The sequence below is a fragment of the Musa acuminata genome, chromosome BXJ2-8 (assembly GCF_036884655.1).
Source record: "Musa acuminata AAA Group cultivar baxijiao chromosome BXJ2-8, Cavendish_Baxijiao_AAA, whole genome shotgun sequence".
Lineage (NCBI taxonomy): Eukaryota > Viridiplantae > Streptophyta > Magnoliopsida > Zingiberales > Musaceae > Musa > Musa acuminata.
In genome coordinates, this window is record NC_088345.1 from 8,709,894 (window position 1) to 8,733,449 (window position 23,556).

Here is a 23,556-nt window from a genome sequence, read left to right on the forward strand (position 1 = left end):
ACGTAAATTCTCTTACTCGATTGTTTAGTTACTTTCGCACCTACCTGAGTTGTAATTGGAGGCGGACCTGTGGGTCCCACCATTATGCCCCTTCACAAGACGAACGGGTCGACGAAAAGTGATGCTTCTACGGACGAGAAGAGGTGGGGCGCCGTGGAGCGTGGGAAAAAGGGCGGTAAGAAGATCCTCTCCAATCCAAATTTCAAATGGAATCCTGTTGTTCGACATCAGGGCGCTCCAACAATACGGGGTGGCGCTTTCCAGGACCGCTGGTTGAGATGAACCGTCACCGTAATCGCAGGGGATCCTGTCCAATGAGTAAAGCTTTGAAATTAAGTGAATGAGCGGGAATTACTGTAGGGAGTTTTCTATTGCGGCAATATTTGGGTCGACCGGAGAAAAGGCCGAACCAGGCGACACCAAACCTATATAATTTACAGATGCTCTCATTTTCTGATTTCAGATGGTGTTCATTAACTGTCTCTGTGTTCACCGTTATTTATGGTTGGGTGCAGTAGCAGCCAAGACAGCGTTGATGGCAGCCGCAACTACACATTTGTCCACTAGTCGATACCATCATCAACCACGTTTTTTGCTAAACCATCATGTACCTTCTATTGGAACGGATGGGTCCAACGGACACCTGTACACGCACGATTAAGGCATTAACGAGTAATTGTATCGCTGGGGTAAGCTGACACGGGAGGCGCAGCAGGGGAGCAGCCTGACACAAGAAGAGACGGAAGGAATGAATCCCTTTTAAGAGGCTTAGAAGGCAAGAGATACATAAAAATACATGTATCTCTCTCTCTATAAATATGCACAACAGTCTGGAAAAGTTTGACCGGAGTAACGTGGGGAGGGTGCTGCTCCCACGTGCAAGCAGCTTTTGCTGTTCTTCCTTCTCTGCTTTTAGCAACCCAACCTTGTTGGCACGACGATGGCCGTACGATCCCCAACTCCTTGATGAAATTTGGACGTCAATTCTCCTTTGTGAGTGTGAAGTGTGGGTCAAAATGCAATGGGAGACAAAGTTCTTATTCGCCAGCGATGATCGGATTTGTAGTCTGTCTAAGTTGCAGGTGGCACTTCGTATTCGGTGCAATAATTGAAATCAGTTCCGTCGATCGCTGCACTGACCCACTTCTGTTTGGCTGGACGACTCGTACTTGGAATAGGAGCCTTTGCAGTTACGCTTACGCTACATCAAATCGATCACACCGTGCAACATGCTTTTCTGTGGGTGACGTCATCACCTCCTTCGACTGTTCGATTATTTAGAAATAAAAATAATTAAAAGTTATATTTCTATTTTTGTATCTTTATATTATTGTATTATCCTATCGATTGATAATGTCAAAAGGTAAATAAAGTCTATTATTTCGACAAATAATAGCAGCAGTGATCATGGCAGCAAGCAGCAGTGGGCTGCGTGTGGAGATCAGCCTCGTTTCAAGCCCAGCAGGCGAAGGAGCAGAGTGACGTAATCGAAGTGGTAAACGGATCGCATGAAGGGCAGCTTCCATGCATCCCATGGCGGGTACCGGAACGTGAACTCCAGCAGGAAGCTCCTCCTCAGCACGGCTTTCGTGTGACTGAACATGTCGAAGGAGAACTTGCCGTGGTACTGTCCGAACCCACTCCCACCCACTCCTCCAAATGGCAATTCGTCGCAAGCGAACTACAAGGAGACAGTGAAAGGATCGCGAGCGATGCCATGGAGTGATGAAGATTAGGTTACAGAGAGAAAGTACCTGGATCATGGTGTCATTGAAAGTAAGGCTTCCGGAAGATGTTTCAGCTGTGATCCGGCTCCTGAGCTTCTCGTCCTTGGTAAATGCGTAGATGACGAGGGGTTTTGGCCTGGCCCTTATGAACTCGATGCTGTCCTCGATCTTCTTCAGCTGGAAACCAGAGGGCAGCGTCAGAACCTGGACATGAACGATGCTGCATCAAAAAGCAACGAGATGCAGATGGTGATGGAAGCTCCGCACACGGTGATGATGGGAAGCAGCGGGCCAAATATTTCTTCGTTCATGATCTCGGCATCCAGCGGGGGGTCGAGCAGTATCGTCGGCTCGATGAACCTGCAGAGACGCAGGTGATTCTCTCGTTACATGCTCCGTTCTCGAAGACGACAAGGGAAAGCATGTCGGTACTCACAGTGTCTCGGAGTCGAGGGAGCCGCCGTGGATGATGGTGGCGGCGACCGACGGATCCTTGATAAGATTGCTTAGACGTTGGAAGTGTTGCTCGTTGATGATCCTGGATAAGCAATCAAATCTTGGGTAGAACTTCTCGAGTGTGGCTTTTAGCTGATCAATCTACCAGAAGCAGGGGCAAAACACGTCAGAGATATTTCGTCGAACACATTTGCGTCGGAATTTAGCGGCGGTTCTTCTTGTCCGGCATACCAAAATCGGTGCAAATTGCTCTTCCACAAGAACATAGTCGACCCCTATGCAGACTTGCCCGGAGCAAGGAACCCATTTCGCTCCTACTATTCGTTCCACAGCCACCTGTTCCAAACCAAGTATGAGAACGACAAAGCTAAAATGAAGAAGAAAGAGGACATAGCGTGTTGATCCTTGAATGCGATGACACCATTCTCTTAGGTTTAAAAGCTGTACCTTTCTGTCTCGGGCGCTACTAAGGGAATCAAAGATGGCCGGAGATTTACCACCTAACTCAACAGCAACCGGCGTTAAATGCTTTGCAGCAGCCGCCATGACGATGCGGGCAACGCGCGAGCTCCCTGCGCAACCAAGCCATGTCACGGAAGATGATGAACGTCATATCCTATTAAATTCTATCCAATTAACTCCAGTATTAGATCTCATAAGTAGATTGCCCAAAGCCAGTCTCCAATTCGTGGTCTGTTCTTTGGTCCTTCACAATGTTGTCCCAAATCTGCAAACCGAAGCAATTACGCTGCGCTCTGTTTGATACCTGTGAAGAAGATCTTGTCCCACTTCTGTTCCAAGAGCTTCTGACCAACATCTGGGCCACCTCGGACGACCTTCACCGACATACTGTCCAAATACTTGGGCACGCTTTTTGCTAGAAAATTGGATGATGCAGGAGCTAATTCCGACGGCTTGAGAACGATCGCGTTTCCAGCAGCTATAGCTCCGATCAAGGGTTCCAAGGACAGACCTTCAAAGAGCCGTCACCGAAAGAGAAAGGTCCAACAATAAGTGACGGCTCAATATCGGTTTATACCACCGAGACAAAAGCGCAAACATCTTGCGGGGAGAATACAAGTGCAAACCTATAGGGAAATTCCAGGAAGAGAAGATGAGAACGACGCCGAGGGGTTCGGGCACCAGCTCTCCGCGCGTCGGAAATGCCAGGAGCGGTACAGGGACCTGTCACCAACCTCAACACCGTCTTCCAGCTCGAACAACAAAAGGAAATAGGAGGAAAAGTAAAACACACCCGGCAGGGAGTCATCCATTTCTTCAGATTTTCCAACGCATAGTTGACGGACTTGATCAGAATCCCCACCTATGGCAGACCAACAACAAAAGAGAATTAAAGAGGAGGAGGAGGAATGAATTCAGAGGACGACTGTGGACAAGTGTGGGCGATGGATGCCTCATCTCTGTAAGCTTCGGCTTGGTGCTTGCCGAGGTCTTGCTTGAGCGCCGTAAACATGCCCTCCTCCTCCTCGTAGAGGAGCCTCTGCAGAGCCTTGAGCTGCGACCGCCTCCATGCAAGGCTTCTCGTCTTCCCGCTCTCGTAAGCTGTCCTCACCTCGTTCGCAACCCCTTCCACTCCCACCGACTCCATCTCCCCGCGTCTCTTTGTTCTCTACCATCTCTTCTCCGCCTCCTCTTTAAGCGAAGGCCACCGACTGCCTCTCCAGCAGTACTCGCAAGGTGGTGGTGACCACAGACGATAGGTGAAAAGCGCTCCAAGTAGTTGATCGCATTTACTCCGACGCAACAAATTGGAGTTAGCATCACCTAATTAATACGGTCCATACAGCGAAGCCGGTAGATATATGGTGGACGGGGGAGGTGCAGTTTACATGACAAGAACCAGCAGTCAAATCCTCCGTCGAGTACGCAGAAGAATCAGCATAGTTGAAGGTAGAAGATGGATCGAGATGCTTAACCATATGCGTTTGCTTGCACGGATTGCTCACCTGTCTTGCTTACGGGTGAACGACGACGACCTGAATACGAATGACTCATGCGAGTGAAATGGGCAGCTGCAACTGAGCTCTGCAGGCAACTGCACAAGTCATCCAGAGACGACTCTGACAGTGTATCTTAAGGGATGACATTTACAATATTCATAACCTCAAAATTGTCGATTGCTAAGGGAGATAGGTAGGTATAATAGAGACAACTGTATTCAGAATACAATTGAAGCTGATGGATATCTAAATGAATTGACAACAATGATGAATGACGTACATTTAAATCGGTGACGGCTGACGATCAACTGCCAGCATCAATTGGCCGGATTTGCATCGTCGTGATCTCTTAATTGATATATGTCATGGCTCAGCATCACGTTGAACGACACATTATCATCACGCGAATTGGCACCTCAATACTGTGCAATTGATACCTCAACATCATAATAATAAGATTAAGCGAGTCGATAATATGTTTTTGAATCTCGAATTTGATAAGACAATAATATTTTTTTCCTAAGAACTTTCTCGATATGATTTTGCAGGGTTTAACAATAATATGTTTTCCTAAGATCTGTTGATCTGAACCTGACTCGACTCCAACAAGGCCGAATATTACCTGACACGAGTCAAAGTTTGACTCGATCCAGACGAATTGCCCGAGAACAAATCACCGGCCGGGCGGTGGCCGTACGCGACTCAAGTCACGCGCTCGTCTCACGTCATCGACAACAACTAGCGGCGGGCTCATGATCCCGCGTTCCATGAAGAGGATATTATCATACGTCCATACGCCCGAGGGTTGCACACCAGCTGTTTGTGACAAAGACCGTGATGGCGCAGCTCCATCGATACCCCCCAGAACATTTGGTCTGCTGCCGGCTACGGACCTATACAAGGAAAGTCACCCCATGAATAGATCAAGTATGTAAGTTGTCCTGCTTCTGGTTCACATGGTGTTGTCCGATTCCTTTGTTCCGAGTGACTCTGCACTCACATGCACTACTATATATAGCAGTAGAGAGAGCAATTTACACAGTGATTATAGTGTGCACATTTGCATCCAGTCATGTATTTATGTATTTAGAGAAGGAAAACTGTAAGACGGGTCTCTCTCTCTCTCTCAACAGTGACCGTTTCCTAACTAAATTCTAGAAAGCTTCTAATGCAAACGCCGATGGAAAGCCAGGCTTCGGAAGTGGAGTGGTGATAAGGTCGGACCTCCATCTGGTGGACACGCAGAGCACCATAACAGTTGTAGATCGCTCTCTCTCTCTCTCTCTCTCGTTCCATTCCTTTCTTTCGATACCCTATCGCCCTTTTGCTTCCCTGCCGTTGTCGGTTCCCCTTCGCCATTCTCAGTCAATGTGTCGATGAGCTGCATGGGTCTCCACGGACCGGCCTCGTCGGTTCCCCTTCGCGATTCTCGTTCAATGTGTCGATGAGCTGCATGGGTATCCATGGACCGACCCAATTAAACATGTCTTTTCGGCTCATCAGTCCGTTGACTCCCGGTCAACTCAATCAAGCACAATGTGTGAAAGGGGCACGCCAACTCGTATTTACCGGATTGACCTATCGGGATGTGATGTTTAGCCAATTAGGGATAGAAAACTTTGTTTCTTCCCTGTAATTATTGCGGGTAGTTTTGACCCTATCTTATATCCGAGGTGAAGCCGGACCGGGACCCAAAGGTTCGTATGATTTTCTATGCCAGCTGGGTCTCACCCACTTCCTGTTATTGACTCGGCGAGCTTCCAAGCTCCAATTAGCTTTCGTGTTATGATCGGGATAAGTTTCTAATCCTATTCGTCGCTTATAGCCATGGACGGTCGGTAGGCGCTCATTGTAAGGTTCGAAATACAACTAGGTTTGGAGAGGATCTACAGCTGTCGGTGATTTTAATCAGAGGTCAGTGCGCTTGCCAGTTCAAAGTTGGTGTCTCGAACCACAGAGAAGAAAGACCGCAACCCTATTCCGTTGGAGTCCACTCTTTATCACATATAAAACGGTGTTTGCTGTCTTGATGGACACATGTGATCTCTTAGCCCGCAAGGTTGGAAGTCGGAACACGGCAACGGGAAGAAGACATAGAAAATGATACTAATAAACGAAGTTTCCTCGCACCTCAACTCGTTGCCTTCTGCCTCTTTTCCGTTCCTTTCGTCAGAGCATAACCATTCTTTCGGTCTGAGGTACGACGACGGAGTCTCTCTCGCTTTGCTTCGACTCTTAGGTATTCTCTCTTTTAAAGTCTCCTCGGCGTCGCTGTTTACTTTTCTTCCTCTTTCGCTTCTGGATTTTCATCCGTTCAAAGTCCTTTAGATTTAAAGATATCTGTGAAAGCGTGCAGAAATTGTAGATCGTCCCGCCGGATCTCTCTATAAAGATCGAGATGCCAGTTCTCGTTGTCGTCAGCTATCTAATTTCGTTCTAGGGGGTTTATCTTTGAGATCTGGGCTTAAATTGACCTTTTGCGTCCATAATATTCCCGGAGATTACTTCGCTGTTGTTGATCGGACAGATATATAGGTAGATAGATAGATAGAGAAAAGGTAACCCAATTTTTCAATGTTATGCTCGTCTCCCAATGATGAACTTGTCACCTCTTGCGCTAGCGCATTGTCTTGTGCTTCAATGTTCGTATTATTTCGATATATTCATATCTGTTTCTTTTGGACATTTCTCTTTTCTTTTTTAAGACTATATATGTAATTTTTCAACATTTATCCATCTAAATATAAGTTTAGCATGTGTACTTCCAAATTTAAAGTTAGCCACTGTTAGTATAAACTTTAATTTACAATAGTATTTGTAAAAAAAATAAATATAATACTGAAATGTTGAATATTTTTAGTTATTTTATATCTTTTATATGCTTCTCTAATTCAAACAAAATAAATGTTAGATACAGTTTAGAATGGGTTAACCTGGGGTCTCTAGATGTGTTGGGGATGTATGCTATATTAAATTTATAGTGACAAACATACTAGTCCTCAACTTTGCATGGAATATATGTATTCCTTGATTTTCCTTCCTTGAAAATTAGATTATTCAATTGTCTTGCCCTTTTTTTTCTTTGTCTTTGTAAGGATCCGTGTTATAGAAAATGAGTGCAATTCTAGACTGCTACTTGCTCCTTCAAGCTCTCTCTTCATATCCTTGTTTTGTTTAATGCGATTCACACATTGCAATTGTATTTTAGTAACCAATGCTGCAAGTTTTCCGTTAATGAGTAGAGCAAGAGACATCATAGGAGGAATAAGTCACTTTATCCACTAGAGATCCATGGATATCTATTAAGGTTGGGTTACGATATTGAGTTCCACTGTGCTGCTTGACTTGCCTTGTGTTATTGAGAATTGGCATGTGTTAGTTTGACAAGTCTCATATAGTCCCACATTAGGAAAATCAAGTTTGGTATCACGGCCTGGGCTTTGAAATCAGATGCACCACAAGAAAAACCTAATTGTTTTCTTTGGGTTTAAGTCCACACTCAGTTAAATAGTTTGGACTTATAGTATGGGTTTTTCTTGTTTAATAAATTCGGGCGTTTTATGGCCTAGGAACATCTTCCTAAGGCATTTGTAATAGTCCCTCTTTTATAGTAGTGATTTGCTCATCTTTCGTCCGTGGATGTAGGTCAATTGATCGAACCACGTAAATCTAGTGTTCTCATCGCTTTTATTTTTTCCGCTTTATTGTCTTTGTTGGGTTGCCAAAATTACCCTTTGATAAATTTCCTGGGGCTAGCTCTGACAAACTGGTATCAGAGCCTGGTTTCAAGATCTTTTGACAACGATGACAATAACAAAGATTGTTGTCGAGAAATTCGACAGAAATGTCAACTTCGGCATGTGGCAACTCAAGATAGAGGCCATTCTGGTTCAAGACAGAGTTGATTTGGTACTACAGGAAGCTGAGAACATTCCAGATGGTACATCAAAGGAAGATCTTGCGGGTATGGATAAGAAGACCCGATCAAGCATTATTCTAAATCTCTCTGACGAGGTTTTACGGGAGGTAGCTACGGGGACTACGGCTAAGAGCATGTGGGACAAACTTAAAGCCTTGTATATGAAGAGGACAATGGAGAATCGTCTCTACTTGAAGCAGAGTTTGTATATGCTTCGGATGTGTCCTAATAGAGATTTGTTTTCCACATATGAATCTTGTAATGGTGGAATTGTTTTGATGGGCAATAATGCAGCATGTGATGTTATTGGTAGAGGAACAATCCGAATTAAAATGCATTATGGTATTGTGAGGACGCTTACTAATGTTAGACATATTCCTGATTTAAAAAAGAATCTTATCTCTTTAGGCACCCTAGAGACTCTTGGGTGTAAATACACAACTGAAGGTGGAGTTATGAAAGTTTTTAGAAGTGCCCTTGTTATTATGAAAGCTTGTAGGTCTGGTAGCTTATATATTTTGCAGGGGACTATTGTCACAGGCTCAGTTGCAGTCTCGTCATCATCATTGTTTGATTATGACATCACCAAATTATGGCATATGCGTTTGGGTCATATGAGCGAAAAATGTTTGAGCATATTGGGTAAAAGGGGTCTACTTTGCGGACAAAGTACTGGGCCACTAGATTTCAGTGAACACTGCATTTTTGGAAAGTAGAAAAGAGTCAGCTTCAATTCTCCGGCAATTCACAAAACGAAAGGTACTCTTGACTATATTCATTCAGACCTTTGGGGTCCAGCTCATGTTCAGTCTAAGGGTGGTGTTAGGTATTTGTTGACTTTCATTAACGATTATTCTAGAAAAGTTTGGGTTTATTTTTTGAAGCAAAAAAATTGATGTTTTTCTAACCTTTAAGCATATTGAGCAAAAGGGGTTTACTTTACGGACAAAATACTGGGCCACTAGATTTCAGTGAACAGTGCATTTTTGGAAAGCAGAAAAGAGTCAGCTTCAATTCTCCGGCAGTTCACAAAACGAAATGTACTCTTGACTATATTCATTCAGACCTTTGGGGTCCAGCTCATGTTCAGTCTAAGGGTGGGTACCAGGTATATGTTGACTTTCATTGACGATTATTCTAAGAAAGTTTGGATTTATTTTTTGAAGCAAAAAAATGATATTTTTCTAACCTTTAAACAATTGAAGGCTTTGATTGAGAAGCAAACAAGTAAACAGATTAAGTAGCTTCAAACAGATAATGACATAGAATTTTGTGAAGGTGACTTTGATGAATTCTGTAAAAATGAAGGAATTGTTCGGCATCGCACTGTTAGGATGACGCCTCAACAAAATGGTGTGGTCGAACGTATGAATATAACACTCTTAGATAGAGCAAGGTGTATGATCTCAAATGCAGGGTTGACAAAGGACTTTTGGGCAGAGGCGATTAATATGGCATGTTACATTGTCAATCGCGCTCCTTCTGCAGCACTTAACTTTAAAAGTCCAGAGGAAGTTTGGTCAGGTACTCCTGCTGATTACTCTGATTTAAAAAATTTTGGGTGTCCAGCATACATGCATGTAAATGAAGGAAAATTAGAGCCTTAAGCGAAAAGTGCATTTTCCTTGGGTATGCTTTTGGGGTGAAAGGATACAGATTATGGTGTTCTAATCCCAAATCTCCAAAATTTATAATCAGTAGAGATGTTATTTTTGATGAATTGTCTATGTTATCTTCTAAAGAAGAATCTACTAGTTGTACAAATGATAGTGCGTAGAAGCAGGTGGAGCTTGAGATTGGTAGTTCTAATTCTTTTCAGTCTAACTCTTCTACTCAAAGAATACCAGTAGATAGTCCTGAGTCTACTGAAGAAGTTGATCCAGAGGAAGAGCAATATTCTATAGCCAAGGATAGACCACGGAGAAATATTCGACCACCACAAAGATATACAAATTTGGTTGCATATGCTTTGTCTATTGCAGAAGAAACAAGTGAAGTTGGTGAGCCTACTTCCTACTCATATACAGTTTCTTGTGATAATTCCACTAAGTGGTTGATCACGATGAATGAAGAAATTGAATCTCTCCATCAGAATAGAATTTGGGATCTTGTGAAGTCGCCTTCGGGTAAGAAAATTCATACGAAAGACAATCCAGCTGATATGCTTACGAAACCTCTTCCGGTTTACAAGTTCAAGCAGTGCTTGGACTTGGTTGGTGTTCATTGTTGGTGATTGCCCGTTGAGGCTTTTGTGAAGAAGGTGGAACAAGTTTTGTTAGGACATGCTAAGGTGGAGATTTGTTAGTTTAGCAAGTCTCATATAGTCCCACATCAAGAAAATCAAGTTTGGTATCTCCTATTTAAACTATAAATAAAGGCCCGAGCTTTGAAGTCAGATGCACCACAAGAAAAACGTAAGTGTTTGCTTTGTGTTTAAGTCCACACTCAGTTAAATAGTTTGGGCTTATAGTTTGGGTTTTTCTTGTTTAATAGATTCGGGTGTTTTATGGCCTAGGAACATCTTCCTAAGACATTTGTAATAGTCCCTCTTTTATAGTAGTGATTTGCTCCTCTTTCGTCCGTGGATATAGGTCAATTGATCGAACCACGTAAATATGATGTTCTTATCGCTTTTATTTTTTCCGCTTTATTGTCTTTGTTGGGTTACCAAAATTATCCTTTGGTAAATTTCCTGGGGCTAGCTCTAACAGCATGAACTTGCCTTGAATAGGGACAACCAATGGGCATTGATTTATCTTCTTGGTCATTTTCTGAGGAGTATTTCTATCAAACTAGCTGATTCATCAAAAATATCTTGGCAATAAGGATTATGTGCAAATCGATTGTGTTTGTTGATTGCTTTTCTGTCAGGCAAATTTTCATTTGGTCAAGTTTTATCTAAATGATGGAAATAGGAAAGATATCTAGAGTAGAAGCAGAGTGTGAGTTTACCGTAACATTTTACTATCTTGCTCAAATATTGTCTATTAGACATAAAGGTTTAGTGTTGCATGCTGGTACTCATGGATTACTTCTTGGATACATGTTGGAGACTTGATAAATTAAGTACTTCTGTTGGATTATTAAACTTAGGCTGATGTTTGGACCAACTTGGAGCAGCAAAAGTAGCAGCAGAGTTCAGTTTGATTATTAGCATGATTGTCTAAGTCACGTTTATTAGCTTAATGAAGTCATAGATTCTTTTTCCCTTCTATTCTGTTTAACATGTCAAGCTTATATTTTGCTTAACAACTTACACCAATATATCTTGCAGAAGTTTACAAAGTTATCAGACTTCTACCATTTAGTTATTAGCAAAGGCACAATTATGTTGCAGCAGCTTCAGTCTTCCAGAATGAAAAAATAAAAAAGTTAGCACAGCATTGCGGCAGTTTTAGAATGAAATAAAGTATCTTATTTCTAGGGCCTAAGAGTTCTCCTAAATTTCTGTTTCTTATGGGTGGTGACAAGAGTGCAAGCTGTTATTATGTCAACTTATCAAAATTGATGTAGGCCTGCTGAGATCAGCTTGGTATGCAACTGATTTCACTTGAAAGTCAGTTTGATCAGCCAAAGTTCTGATCTGACTTCAAGACTGCTGTGCACTCTGTCTAACAGTGGGCTTGCATCCAACACTTATTTGAAGCATTGGATTTTAAATTAACAATTAGAACACTAGGATGCATTGGGGTGCATGTTTTTTGTGATTAAATGAAACACTGAAGCATGAAAATCCACTGGGTTGGTGATTTTTATCGTAAGTGAGATGATCTGAAGACACCTGTATTGTAGTTGTTATGATTTATTAAAATTATAGTAAGAATTTTGATAAATTTATGAAATAAAAAGTTCACACATATACTACAAACAACATATATTTCTAAGGAACCAGAACTGGAGAGGGTTCCACTTTGTATGCTTGTATGCAGTATCAGATGAACTAAAAGCTCAACAAGGGCACCTTGTTCCTTTTACAGAGCATTTTTAATTTGTGGGACATAACAAGTTAAACCAATATGTGCCATACTGAAGTAAGTTAACTCTTGATTACTTCAGGGCATGTGAGAGCAACAACTAAGATTTGTTTGTGTCACTCTACTCGTCTCTTGGATTTACTGATCAGTTGTTTAAGAGTTCTGGCTGTTAAAAGTGTTCTTTAAAAGAATGTTGACAATATCTTTGATCATCTGTCTTTCTGTGTTTTGTGCTTTCTTTATCATGTTAACTTATTTAAATTGTTCTAAAGATTAGTTTCTTTCTTTCTGCAGTTCAATAAAAGATGAGCCGACCACATGATGGACAGCGGATCTTTTTCCACTTTGGAAATCCTTTCCGGGTTACTGCTCACAAGGGTTCATCAAGGCTTCTTGCCTTACTGAGTTCTTTTGAGCAAAACCTTGCAGAAAACATGAGAAAACTTCGGCCTAAGGAAATCTCAGATGTGTTTTCTTTGTCTTGGACAAGACACGCTATTAAATCCATATCAGAGGTCCACACTAACATTAAGGCATTAATAATGGAACTTCAATTCCCTGTTTCTGATTGGGATGAGAATTGGATTGATATGTACTTGGACAGCAGCGTGAAGGTGCTTGACATTTGCAATGCATTGAGCGCTGAGCTTACCCGACTTGATCAAAGCAATCTTTTGCTTCGATATGTGCTGCATATCTTGGACATCTCGACTAGTGTTCCTTCATCTGAACAATTGAGGAGAGCCCATGTATCACTTGATGATTGGCTAAAACAGACAAACTCTACAAGTCACAAGCTAGAAAGTTGTCATGCCATCTTGCAGACTCTTCAAGCCACTCTTTGTTTGTCAAAGGTCAAAAATTCTGCCAAAGGGAGGGTGCTAATGAGAGCCCTCTATGGAGTCGAGGTCATGACCCTATTCACCTGCAGTGTCATTGCAGCACTACTGACGGGTTGCTCAAAGCCCTTGATGGACATGCATGTAGCTGATGGGTTCTTATGGCTAGAAGCGTTTAACGATTTGCAATCTTTGTTGAATCAGGAAATTAGGAGTCAGTTGCAGAGTGGAAAAGTTAGGATATTGAAAGAGATGGAAGCACTCAAAATGAATGCACTGATGTTCCATTCTTTAACAAATGGAATTGACTACAAGGAAGAACCGAGACAGCCGAGCATTGACCTTGACAAAGACAAGTTGAACACACCAAGAGAGTCCTATAAAGAAGAACCAGCACAGCTAAGCATTGACCTTAACAAGGATGAAATGGACACACCAAGAAACGATGCTGACTCCCAAGGTAGGCGAAGGTTGCAAGAATGCATGAGAGCTTTGACAGATGGAGGGAAGGTATTTGGCCATGAGCTAGATTCCCTCTCACAACAAGTCAATGACTTATTTCAGGTTTTACTAACTGGACGTGATGCTTTACTTTGTAATCTCAGAACATCTAGCATGACAAAAAACAGCAAACTTGATGTGGTGAGGCTGTAACCTGGATTACTCTATGAATTCCAATGTCATGATTGTGTTTCCCAGTGTATAAAAATGTGACTGGATAATATTATGTGCATGGTTAAGTATCAAAGTCTATGGCTCAGGTGTATAAACGTATCCAAAGCTGTATTTTAGGAAGTCATAAAGCTGCAACCTGTTCAATGCACATCTGCCCCATCTGTGCAAATTCTTTACAACTATCTGGTGCTACAAGGTATCTATGTTTTCCAACTCTGATGAGTTGTCTTTCTTGAAATTTTGACCTATCAGACAATCTTTAGGACCTGTCAATGTATTGATCCTGATTCATGCCTTTGTAGCATTCTTATTGTCAGTTATAGTCTAGCAGAATTAGGTTAGTCCATAATTATGGTTTATCATTTAGTAGGTCATTCTTATAATAATGAAAAACTTAGGTTCCTTTAAACCCCCTCTTATTCCAGGGACATAAACTAACAAGGCCTTCGTTAAATCTTATATATGATTGATATTTGTCTTCTCTTTGTATATCAAAATAGGTTAAAGCGGAATATTTTTTTCCCCCTCTATCAAAATAGGTTTTCTATTTTAAATCTTATATAAATCTTATATAAATGTTAAAGCAAATTATTCTTTAAATCTTATGTAAACGTTATATAAATAGATTTATATAAACGTTATATAAATCTTATATAAACGTTATATAAACGTTAAAGCGGAATATTTTTTTCCCTCTTTGTGTATCAAAATAGGTTCCTCATCAAAATACCAACTTGATATCCAAATATAAATATCAACCAGCACAGCATAAACAATAGAGCAAAAAACCAATCACACAGTGAGACCAAATCTTTTAACGTGGAAAACCCAATGTAGGAAAAACTACGGGACCGTAGTCCATCTCAAACTTCTACTAACAATAATAATGATAACAGGTTTACAGTAGGTCTTCTCTAGAATAACTAGAGGATCAGAATAACATAAAGAACATAGATCTTGGCTCTAGCATATCATCGGATGGATCTCCTCAAAAGAGAATTCTAGGTTTCACAAAGTGGATATCACAGGAAAATACCTTAGAGAGGGTAAACTGCATATCAACACCGTTAGGATTGTAGAGTTTGCTGCAAGGATTCTCCACTTAAAATTTGGGCCGAAACTAACAACGTTTAGCCACCGATCGTCAAGCAGAAAACTCAGAAACCTAATCTTTCTCTCTCTATTTCTCTCTCCTCTTTCCTCTGCACGCCGCACGCGTTCACTGTGCACGCTGCACTGCACTGCCCATACACACACGCTGCCGTCACCCAATTTTACCCTTTCTCTCTTTCTCTGATTTGGGCTCGAACGGCCCAATTTATCCAAGCCCACATATGGGTTGGACCCAACAATTCTCCCCCTCCAGCTCATATGGTGGGCTGTACCAAGCCCGCTCTTCGCCTACATGCTTCAAGCTTCTCCTTAGGCAAAGACTTTGTTAACATATCTGATCCATTCTCATTAGTATGCACTTTTTCCAACTGTAATTCTTTCATCTCAAGCACATCACGAATCCAGTGATATCTCACATCAATATGCTTGGATCTAGAATGGTATGTTGAATTCTTGGAGAGGTGAATAGCGCTCTAACTGTCACAATAAATAGTATATCCTTCCTGTTTCAAGCCCAATTCCTGTAGAAACTTTTTCATCCATAAAGCTTCCTTGCAGGCTTTAGTAATTGCTATGTATTCTGCTTCTGTGGTTAATAGAGCAACATACTTCTGTAACTTAGACTGCCAAGAGACTGCTCCTCCTGCAAATGTCATCAAGAATCCCGAAGTTGACTTCTTGGAATCAGTATCACCTGCCATGTCTGCATCTGTGTAACCTTCTAACATAGGTTCATCATTACCAAAACATAAACATAACCTGGAAGTACCTCTTAGATATCTTAATATCCATTTCACTGCTGCCCAATGTTCCTTTCCAGGATTTGAAAGAAATCGGTTGACAACTCCAACTGCATGAGCTATATCTAGCCTAGTATAAACCATAGCATACATCAAACTGCCTACTGCAGATGAGTAAGGCACTCTGGACATTTCTTCTTTTTCTTTCTCACTTGTAAGACATTGTTTCGAATTAAGCTTGAAATGACCTGCAAGTGGGGAACAAACTGCTTTGGCTTTACTCATGTTGAATCTTTCAAGAACCCTTTCAATGTAAGTCTCCTGAGATAGCCAAATCTTTCTTTTCTTCCTATCACGAAGAATCTTCATGTCAAGTATTTGTTTCACCGATCTCAAGTCTTTCATGACAAAAGACTTACTTAGCTCTCTTTTAAGCTTTTCAATTTTTCTAACATCATGGCCAACAATCAGCATATCATCAACATATAGCAGTAAAATAATAAAATCATCATCTGAAAATTTTTTCATAAACACACAATGATCAGATGTGGTTCTATCATACCCTTGGCACATCATAAAGGAATCAAACTTCTTGTACCATTGTCTAGGTGCCTGTTTGAGTCCATATAAGTTTTTCTTAAGCTTACATACCAGATTTTCTTTTCCCTTGACTTTGAAACCTTCTGGTTGCTCTATGTAAATTTCTTCTTCTAAGTCACCATGAAGAAATGCTATTTTCATATCAAGTTGTTCAACTTCTAAATTCAAGCGGGCAGCCAAACCAAGAACAACTCGGATAGAGGATATTTTTACAACCGGAGAAAATATTTCTTCAAAGTCAATACCTTTCTTCTGACTGAATCCTTTCACAACTAGTCGTGCCTTGTATCTCTGTTGTGAGCTATTGCTTCCGGTCTTCAATTTGTAAACCCACTTATTCTTGAGAGCTTTCTTCTCTTTAGGCAACTTTAGCAAGTCATAGGTGTGGTTCTCAAGCAGGGATCTCATCTCTTCTTGCATGGCTTTAACCCACTCATTTTTATTCTCATGTAGAATAACTTCTTAGTAAGTTTCTGGCTCTCCCCCGTCAGTAAGCATAACATACTCATGTGGAGGATATCTGGTAGAGGGTTGTCGCTCTCTAGTGGATCTTCTTAATGAAATCTCAACTGGTGGTGGAGGTGCTTGTTCAGTTGGTTCAGCATCATCAACTGTATGTGTATCATCACTTACATTCTCACCATGATCTTCTTGTTCATCTCCCCCATGATCATCATGAACTACAGGTGAAGGAACTGGACCCAAACTCCAAGGAATATAAACAGAGGTTTCTGGCTTCTCAATATTATCACCATCATCAAACAATTGATCTTCAAGAAACACAACATCTCTACTTCTAATAATCTTCTTGTTCACTGGATCCCATAATCTGTACTCAAACTCTTTATGACAATATCTCAAGAAGATACATGCTTTTGCTTTACTATCAAGCTTGGACCTCTCATCTTTGGGAATATGAACAAATGCTTTACACCCAAAGACTCTCAAATGATTATAAGATATATCTTTTCCTCTCCATACTCTCTCTGGAACATCACTTCTAGAGGAACTAATGGAGAAAGATTTATGAGGTCAACTGTAGTTCTCATAGCCTCCCCCCAAAATGACTTTGGTAACTTGGCGTGAGAAAGCATACACCTAATCCTTTCTTCAATGGTTCTGTTCATCCTTTCTGCCACACTGTTCTGTTGAGGAGTTTTAGGAACTATTTTCTCAAGCCTGATTCCATGAAACCTGCAATAATTCTCAAAGGGACCCCTGTACTCGCTACTATTATCTGATCGAATACATTTTAGTTTTCTACCAGTTTCTCTTTCAACACTGACACGAAACTCCTTGAAAACATCGAGTACTTATTCTTTAGATTTCAAAGCAAAAGCCCACACTTTTCTAGAATGATCATCAATAAAAGTAACAAAATAAAGAGCACCTCCAAGAGTTTTAGTTTGCATAGTACAAACATCAGTATGAACTAAATCAATAACATCTGATCTTCTAGATGATGGATATGTCTGAAATGCAACTCTATGTGTTTTTCCAGCTAAGCAATGATCACAAGATTTAAGAGATGTACCTTGCAACTCTGGTAAGAACTGCTTTCTAGCAAGAGTTTGAAGTCCCTTCTCACTGATATGTCCAAGCCTCTTATGCCAAAGATATATACTTTCACCTTTTCGAATTGCATTAATCTCTCCTTTGTGTAGCTTAGCTTCCATGACATAAAAAGAATTAATTTTCTTTCCTTTTGCCACAATTAGAGAACATTTAGTGAGTTTCGATTTACTTTCACTAAAATAATGTGCAAAGCCCTCATCATCAAGTTTGCCTGTAGATATCAAGTTAAGACAAATATATGGAATATACCTTACATCTTTGAGTATCAATTTGCTCCCAATACTGGTCTCTAAGCAAATATCTCCAATACCCACAATCTTAGATGTATCACTGTTTCCCATTCTGACATTACCAAAATCACCAACAGGGTAAGATATAAAGAAATCACCATGAGAAGTAACATGAAATGAAGCACCAGAGTCAATTACCCAATTACTATCCTGAGCTACAAGACTGACACAACCGTCATCACAAACAATAGTGATATTACCTTCAGTAGCAACTGTATTGGTCTCTTTCTCATTTTTCTTCATTTCATTCTGTTCTCGCTTCCAAAACCTACACTCTTTCTTCATGTGACCTGGCCTATTATAGTGAAAACATTTGATATATCTTCTAGACTTATATCTTCCTCTATATCCATGTGGGTTTCTACTATGACTTCTTTCACGTCTTTCTTGTTTTTCAGTAACAAATGCACCAGAAGAAGATTCACCCAGTTCTTTTCTTGTGGCATCTTCATTTAGCAAACTGTTTTTAACCATATCAATAGTTAGAGTTCTCTCTGGCGTAGAGTTGCAAATAGTCACCACATACGTTTCCCAACTTTCTGGTAAAGAGCTGAAAAGTAATAATCCATGCATCTCATCATCTATATTCATTTTCATAGCAACCAACTTGTTTGCAAGACTCTGAAATAGGCTTATGTGCTCAACAATGTTACCACCATCTTTATACTTCAAATTTACAAGCCTTCTGAGGAGAAAAATTCTATTTCCTATTGTCTTTTTCGCAAAGAGATTTTCTAACCTTTGCCAAACAACATCAGCTCTGATTTCATCTGAAATATGCTCATGCAAGTTTATATTCATCCATCTTCTAATATAGGCAATAGCTTTTCTATGTTGAACTTCTCATTCTTCATCATCCATAGTAGAAGGTTTATCTTTAATCTTGATAGGCTTATACAAATCTTTGTAATAGAGCAAATCTTCCATCAGACGTCTCCAAGTGGAATAATTTGATGAGTTCAATTTAATCATACCATCTAACTGCATTTCAATCACACAAGAAATCTAGCACCAAACAATCTGACGCTCTGATACCACTTGTTGGGAAAAACCTGTTAAAACGGAATATTCTTTTCCCTCTTTGTGTATCAAAATAGGTTCCTCATTAAAATACCAACTTGATATCCAAATGTAAATATCAACCAGCACAGCATAAACAATAGAGCAAAAAACCAATCACACAATGAGACCAAATCTTTTAACGTGGAAAACCCAATGTGGGAAAAACCACGGGACCGTAGTCCACCTCAAACTTCCACTATCAATAATAATGATAACAGGTTTACAGTAAGTCTTCTCTAGAATAACTAGAGGATCAGAATAATATCAATAACATAGATCTTGAATCTTGTATATCATCGGATGGATCTCCTCAAAAGAGAATTCTAGGTCTCACAAAGTGGATATCACAGGAAAACATCTTAGAGAGGGTAAACTGCATATCAACACCGTTAGAATTGTAGAGTTTGCTGCAAGGATTCTCCACTTAAAATTTGGGCCGAAACTGACAACGTTTAGCCACCGATCGTAAGCAGAAAACTCAGGAACCTAATCTTTCTCTCTCTTCTTTCTTCTGCATGCGTTCACCGTGCAATGTGCACAGCACTGCCCTCCCCCCCCCCCCCCCTCCCCCATTTTGTCTCTTCTCTCTTTATCTGATTTGGGGTCGAACGGCCCAATTTGTCCACGCCCAGCTGAACCCAACACATTGATTACGATTACTGTGATACCAGACCATGGGAACTAAAATAAGTTGATTTTGAAAAGAATATATGGACCATTTCTTTTCAGCTTTTATAATCTTTGGTTCACTTATCAAGTAATACAAAGTGAAATATCTCAACTATTTCATATTTGAGTTTCGGTCGATACATATACAATCCTCCATATGAATACTTTTTTTGTCTTCATAAAATGTAATTCTTTTTTTTTTTGGATAAAAAATCAGCTTGTTTTATTTTAATCATTTGTTTGGATGCTAATCTAACTAATTAATGAATATTTATTTTATCTTCATTCAACTGTTTCCAATGGGTTATAGTTTGGTTTCTGACCTTCAGAAACCTTATTGTTATTTTGTTAAACCTCTCATTACCAATGTATTTCCTAAATAATCGATAGTTGCATATTTCTTATTGTTATTTTGTTAAACCTCTCATTACCAATGTATTTCCTAAATAATCGACAGTTGCATATTTCTCATTACATACACACTAATGCAAACATGTGTACCCAATGCTTGTATCTGTCTTATTGAAACAACCAACCTGAGTGTTGATATTAGTAAATGCATGTGAATCAAAGTTGATTTGAAATGCAGGAAGTCCTTTATTCTCTTTTTATTCTTTGTTTTTTTTGGAATGACATGTAGAAACTAAAACGTAGAGAGAGCTTCAACTGTTACTCAAACTTTATTTGCTTCTAAATATACTGCTGTGTTTGTCGCCACCGCATTGTGGTTCACTTTGAAACCTAGCTAGCCGTTCGTTCAATAGATTATGTGGTGAGAAGTATATCACAAAGTACTATACTGCCTAAGCCACCTTGAATTCTTTACATAAGCAGATGGCTGTCACACCTCACCCACCTGTCATCTTATGATTTCAAGTTGCTTAGGCTAACTTTGACATTAAATATGTAATAGTTTCGTACTGAAATAATGTTGTTAACCTGGCAGCACATTCAATAGATATTGGCAAGAAGTACTCTACTGCAGAAAACATATGCTTATTTAAATTGATTGGCAGGAGAGAGAGATATATATGTGAATCCAAATTGGGTGGCCATGATTGTTGTTGTGACATCCTAGTAAGTAAAAAATTCATCCCATCTATTCTTTTGTGTTTTAAATTGTGTGTGATTCTTAGTTAACCAAAGAGATGTGAATTATATATACCTTTGACAATTTCTTTAGAATTCTACAAGCTGTTAGAGGTCATGGGAAACCATAATCAACAAGCTTATGCGATCGATATCTAATTTGTTTTAAGTTTTGATGAACAGCCATGCACAGTTTACCAGTTGCAGAAACCATGGGAAACTGGTAAAAAGGGCTGTCTGTAGAAGAGGCACAAAACAACCATTAATCTATACACCAACAGCATCAAATTAGTATCATAATAATCCCTGAAGAGTGTGACTTTCACTTATTGCGTCCTGAAAGCAAATATTTGCATTTTATTACTGAAATGTTTACTAATTCTTTCTCAACATGCAGCTGAGCTGTAAAAATGAGTAGTTGATGTCAGAAACACAGTTTCTGTGTGCTGCTGCAGGCTAAGAGTTGTTATTTCAAAGAAAGGCATGAGTTTGATCTCCCCATTTGCAAAAGCTAAGATTTGTTTATTCTCTTCAAGCTAAAGGAGGGGGAATATATTGCAACACTCTTAGTATATGGAAAAGAGGATGATCAAAGCATTGAGGTTATGTCCATTGCTCCAAGTGGGGAGGGGAACATGGACACCATGGTGCAGAATGCAGTGTGCAGCTTCCAGTCTGTCTGGATTCCCTGGCATGAACCGAAGAACTCGATCTCTCCACCGAAACCAGAACTTCCTTGTTCTCTAAGGGCCGGGGACTAGCTCTTTTCTTCATAGGTCCATGTGATCTCAATAGATGGACCTCATTTAAAACTACAGAGCTTTATTGTCCAACCAAAGGAACAACAACAAGCACTTTGAGAAAGTGAAGATACTCTCTGTGGCTACAATGAGGTTGTCCAGGGGAGTGCAGGAAGAAACACCCTCATGGAATCTCAGTAGATATCACATGAGGCCGTAGAGCTGGCATGCATGGTGCCCCCATGAGACTTGTATGATTCACAAGGAAATTGTCACACCTGGGTGTAAAGTGAGGCTTTAATGACACCACCTCCTCAGATCCTCTCTCCTCTCAGCAACTTATATTGCCCCGGGACTCGATCTGTCAAAGTTGTGTAGGACAATCATGAATTGTTGTGCTAACTTTCTAGGTCACTGATTTAATGCTGTAGGATACTGTTCCAATGGTGCAAGGATCTTAATTGCTAAGAGCAATTACAGAGAAGGAGGCAGCGTCGGACGTCGCAGAAATCTAATGGAGGAGGGTAAAGGATCCACCATGAGGTGGCACACGAAAATGGCCTTCGATATAGAATGAGTTTTCGGCAAAGCTTCGCTGCTTCTGGAGTTCGTGGATCAGCATGCTCGAGTGGAAGAAGCACTTGGGAGTTCTTCTATCCTTCAACATGCCCATAATGTAGTCTTATCAAGAAGCATGGTGGCGTACGTACAAAGGGTTCTTTCACCCCGCCACCTTTTCTTTCTTTTCCATCTTATCTTCTTCTTGTCCTCCAATCCGAACTCGAAGCTTTGGTCTTCACCACCCCATGATGTGGTTGCAGAATAACGCGTGGTGTTTGGCTTTACGACCATAAAAGACCTCTCCAGTTTAGCTACAATAAACTAATCAGATGCACTAATTATTGTGCTGCTTCGATGGGTGTAAATTGCTGTCGTAAACCGAACGGAATCCGCCGAAAAAGGAGAAGTGATGTTGGAGGCCACCGTGACTGTGTGATGATGCAGATTGATGGCTACACATATATACCCGATCGGGTCTTCGGAAGACTTTTGAGTTTTAATTGCATGGCAGCAACTCGATCCACGTCTTCATGCTGACTTTGCTGATCCGGAAATCTCATCCACTTTTTCCTTATTCTCTTCCTGCAACAAACAAATCCACAAGTTTCCATTGCTTTACGACCTTTCCTATCCTTTTCTTCAACTATATATATTCTCCGTCATTCATGGTCGCTATAAAGATGTGCTAATTCGTTTATTTATTTATTTATATATAATTAATACCAACAGTGATGAAGGCGTTAACAATTCTAAATATCAGTAATTCATCTAAAAGTTTAATATTCATTTGACCATATTAATTGTTAAAAGCTTCAAAGCTAACATTTTTTCTGGAGAGAAGACGAGAGTTAAACGAGGGGTGTAATCAACTCTTTGCTATGAGGATGAGGAAACGTGGCAAAGGAGGCGATGCATGGATGGTGAGGAGAGAGAGAGAGAGCGATGAGTAGAAGAGTAGGGGTGCGACACGTGCGAAGAGACGCGGATGTCGGCCAAACCATTCTCCGGCTCGCGCGTCTTCATCCTCCCGTCTCAGCCGCCTCCTCCTCTCTCTCGTCACCTGCTACGTCACCGCAGATACCGCCCGGCCGCCACCCTCTCTCTCTCTCTCTCTCAGATATATATGACCGTGCTTGCTTGAGCCATTGTTTTGTCTTCCTTGGATGGTGCTCATGGGGGGAAACAGTGAGACAGTGGCGGTGCTAACACAGATGACCGGTTGCCTTGATATCTTCCAAGCATTGTGGACTCGAGTAATTGTGCAGATCATCCTGTGTGTCTTTTCGATCTGGGATTCATTTCCAGATAATTTGCTCTCTCATGTTAGTGCTTCTCGACTAAATCTATATCTACTAGATTCAATCCACAGACGATCGATGTTGTTCCAGATCAATCAAAAGAAAGCGATAAGTGGTCATATCGCATGCAGCTCCCTTCGATAGAACACGTTGTGGATTATTAGCATTTCAGCCTGTCTAACACTCATGTTTGAATAGTTCGCAAGAAACCAAGTGGTTGATGATCTTTGGGTTGGATTCACCCCATCACAAACACTCATGTTTCGGA

General features: G+C 40.6%; 2 protein-coding genes across 9 annotated transcripts; one reads left to right on the forward strand and one right to left on the reverse strand.

Moving 5' to 3' along the window:
* Positions 1-738: 738 nt before the first annotated feature.
* On the reverse strand, positions 739-3,827 carry LOC135619071 (aldehyde dehydrogenase family 3 member F1-like). 4 transcript variants are annotated; one of them, XM_065120686.1, is made up of 10 exons: positions 3,598-3,827; positions 3,439-3,507; positions 3,272-3,368; positions 2,950-3,156; positions 2,631-2,755; positions 2,415-2,519; positions 2,164-2,324; positions 1,997-2,087; positions 1,755-1,904; positions 739-1,265 (listed from the first exon to the last, which is right to left on the reverse strand). In XM_065120686.1, exons 1-10 carry the CDS (start codon positions 3,790-3,792, stop codon positions 1,197-1,199), a joined length of 1,269 nt encoding a protein of 422 aa, XP_064976758.1. In that variant the 5' UTR covers positions 3,793-3,827; the 3' UTR covers positions 739-1,196. The 4 variants fall into 4 exon arrangements, with proteins under 4 accessions (XP_064976758.1, XP_064976755.1, XP_064976757.1 ...); XM_065120684.1 differs by lacking the exon at positions 739-1,265 and adding an exon at positions 1,352-1,681; XM_065120683.1 differs by lacking the exon at positions 739-1,265 and having other exon boundaries at positions 1,285-1,904.
* A 2,360-nt stretch (positions 3,828-6,187) lies between these two features.
* Positions 6,188-13,609, forward strand: LOC103993229 (UPF0496 protein 4). 5 transcript variants are annotated; one of them, XM_065120687.1, is made up of 3 exons: positions 6,295-6,342; positions 10,795-11,005; positions 12,332-13,609. In XM_065120687.1, the coding sequence occupies exon 3, from the start codon at positions 12,343-12,345 to the stop codon at positions 13,528-13,530; it is 1,188 nt and encodes a 395-aa protein (XP_064976759.1). In that variant the 5' UTR covers positions 6,295-6,342; positions 10,795-11,005; positions 12,332-12,342; the 3' UTR covers positions 13,531-13,609. The 5 variants fall into 5 exon arrangements, with proteins under 5 accessions (XP_009411489.2, XP_009411484.2, XP_064976759.1 ...); XM_009413214.3 differs by lacking the exon at positions 10,795-11,005 and having other exon boundaries at positions 6,188-6,342; XM_009413209.3 differs by lacking the exon at positions 10,795-11,005 and having other exon boundaries at positions 6,250-6,383.
* The last annotated feature ends 9,947 nt before the right edge of the window (positions 13,610-23,556 follow it).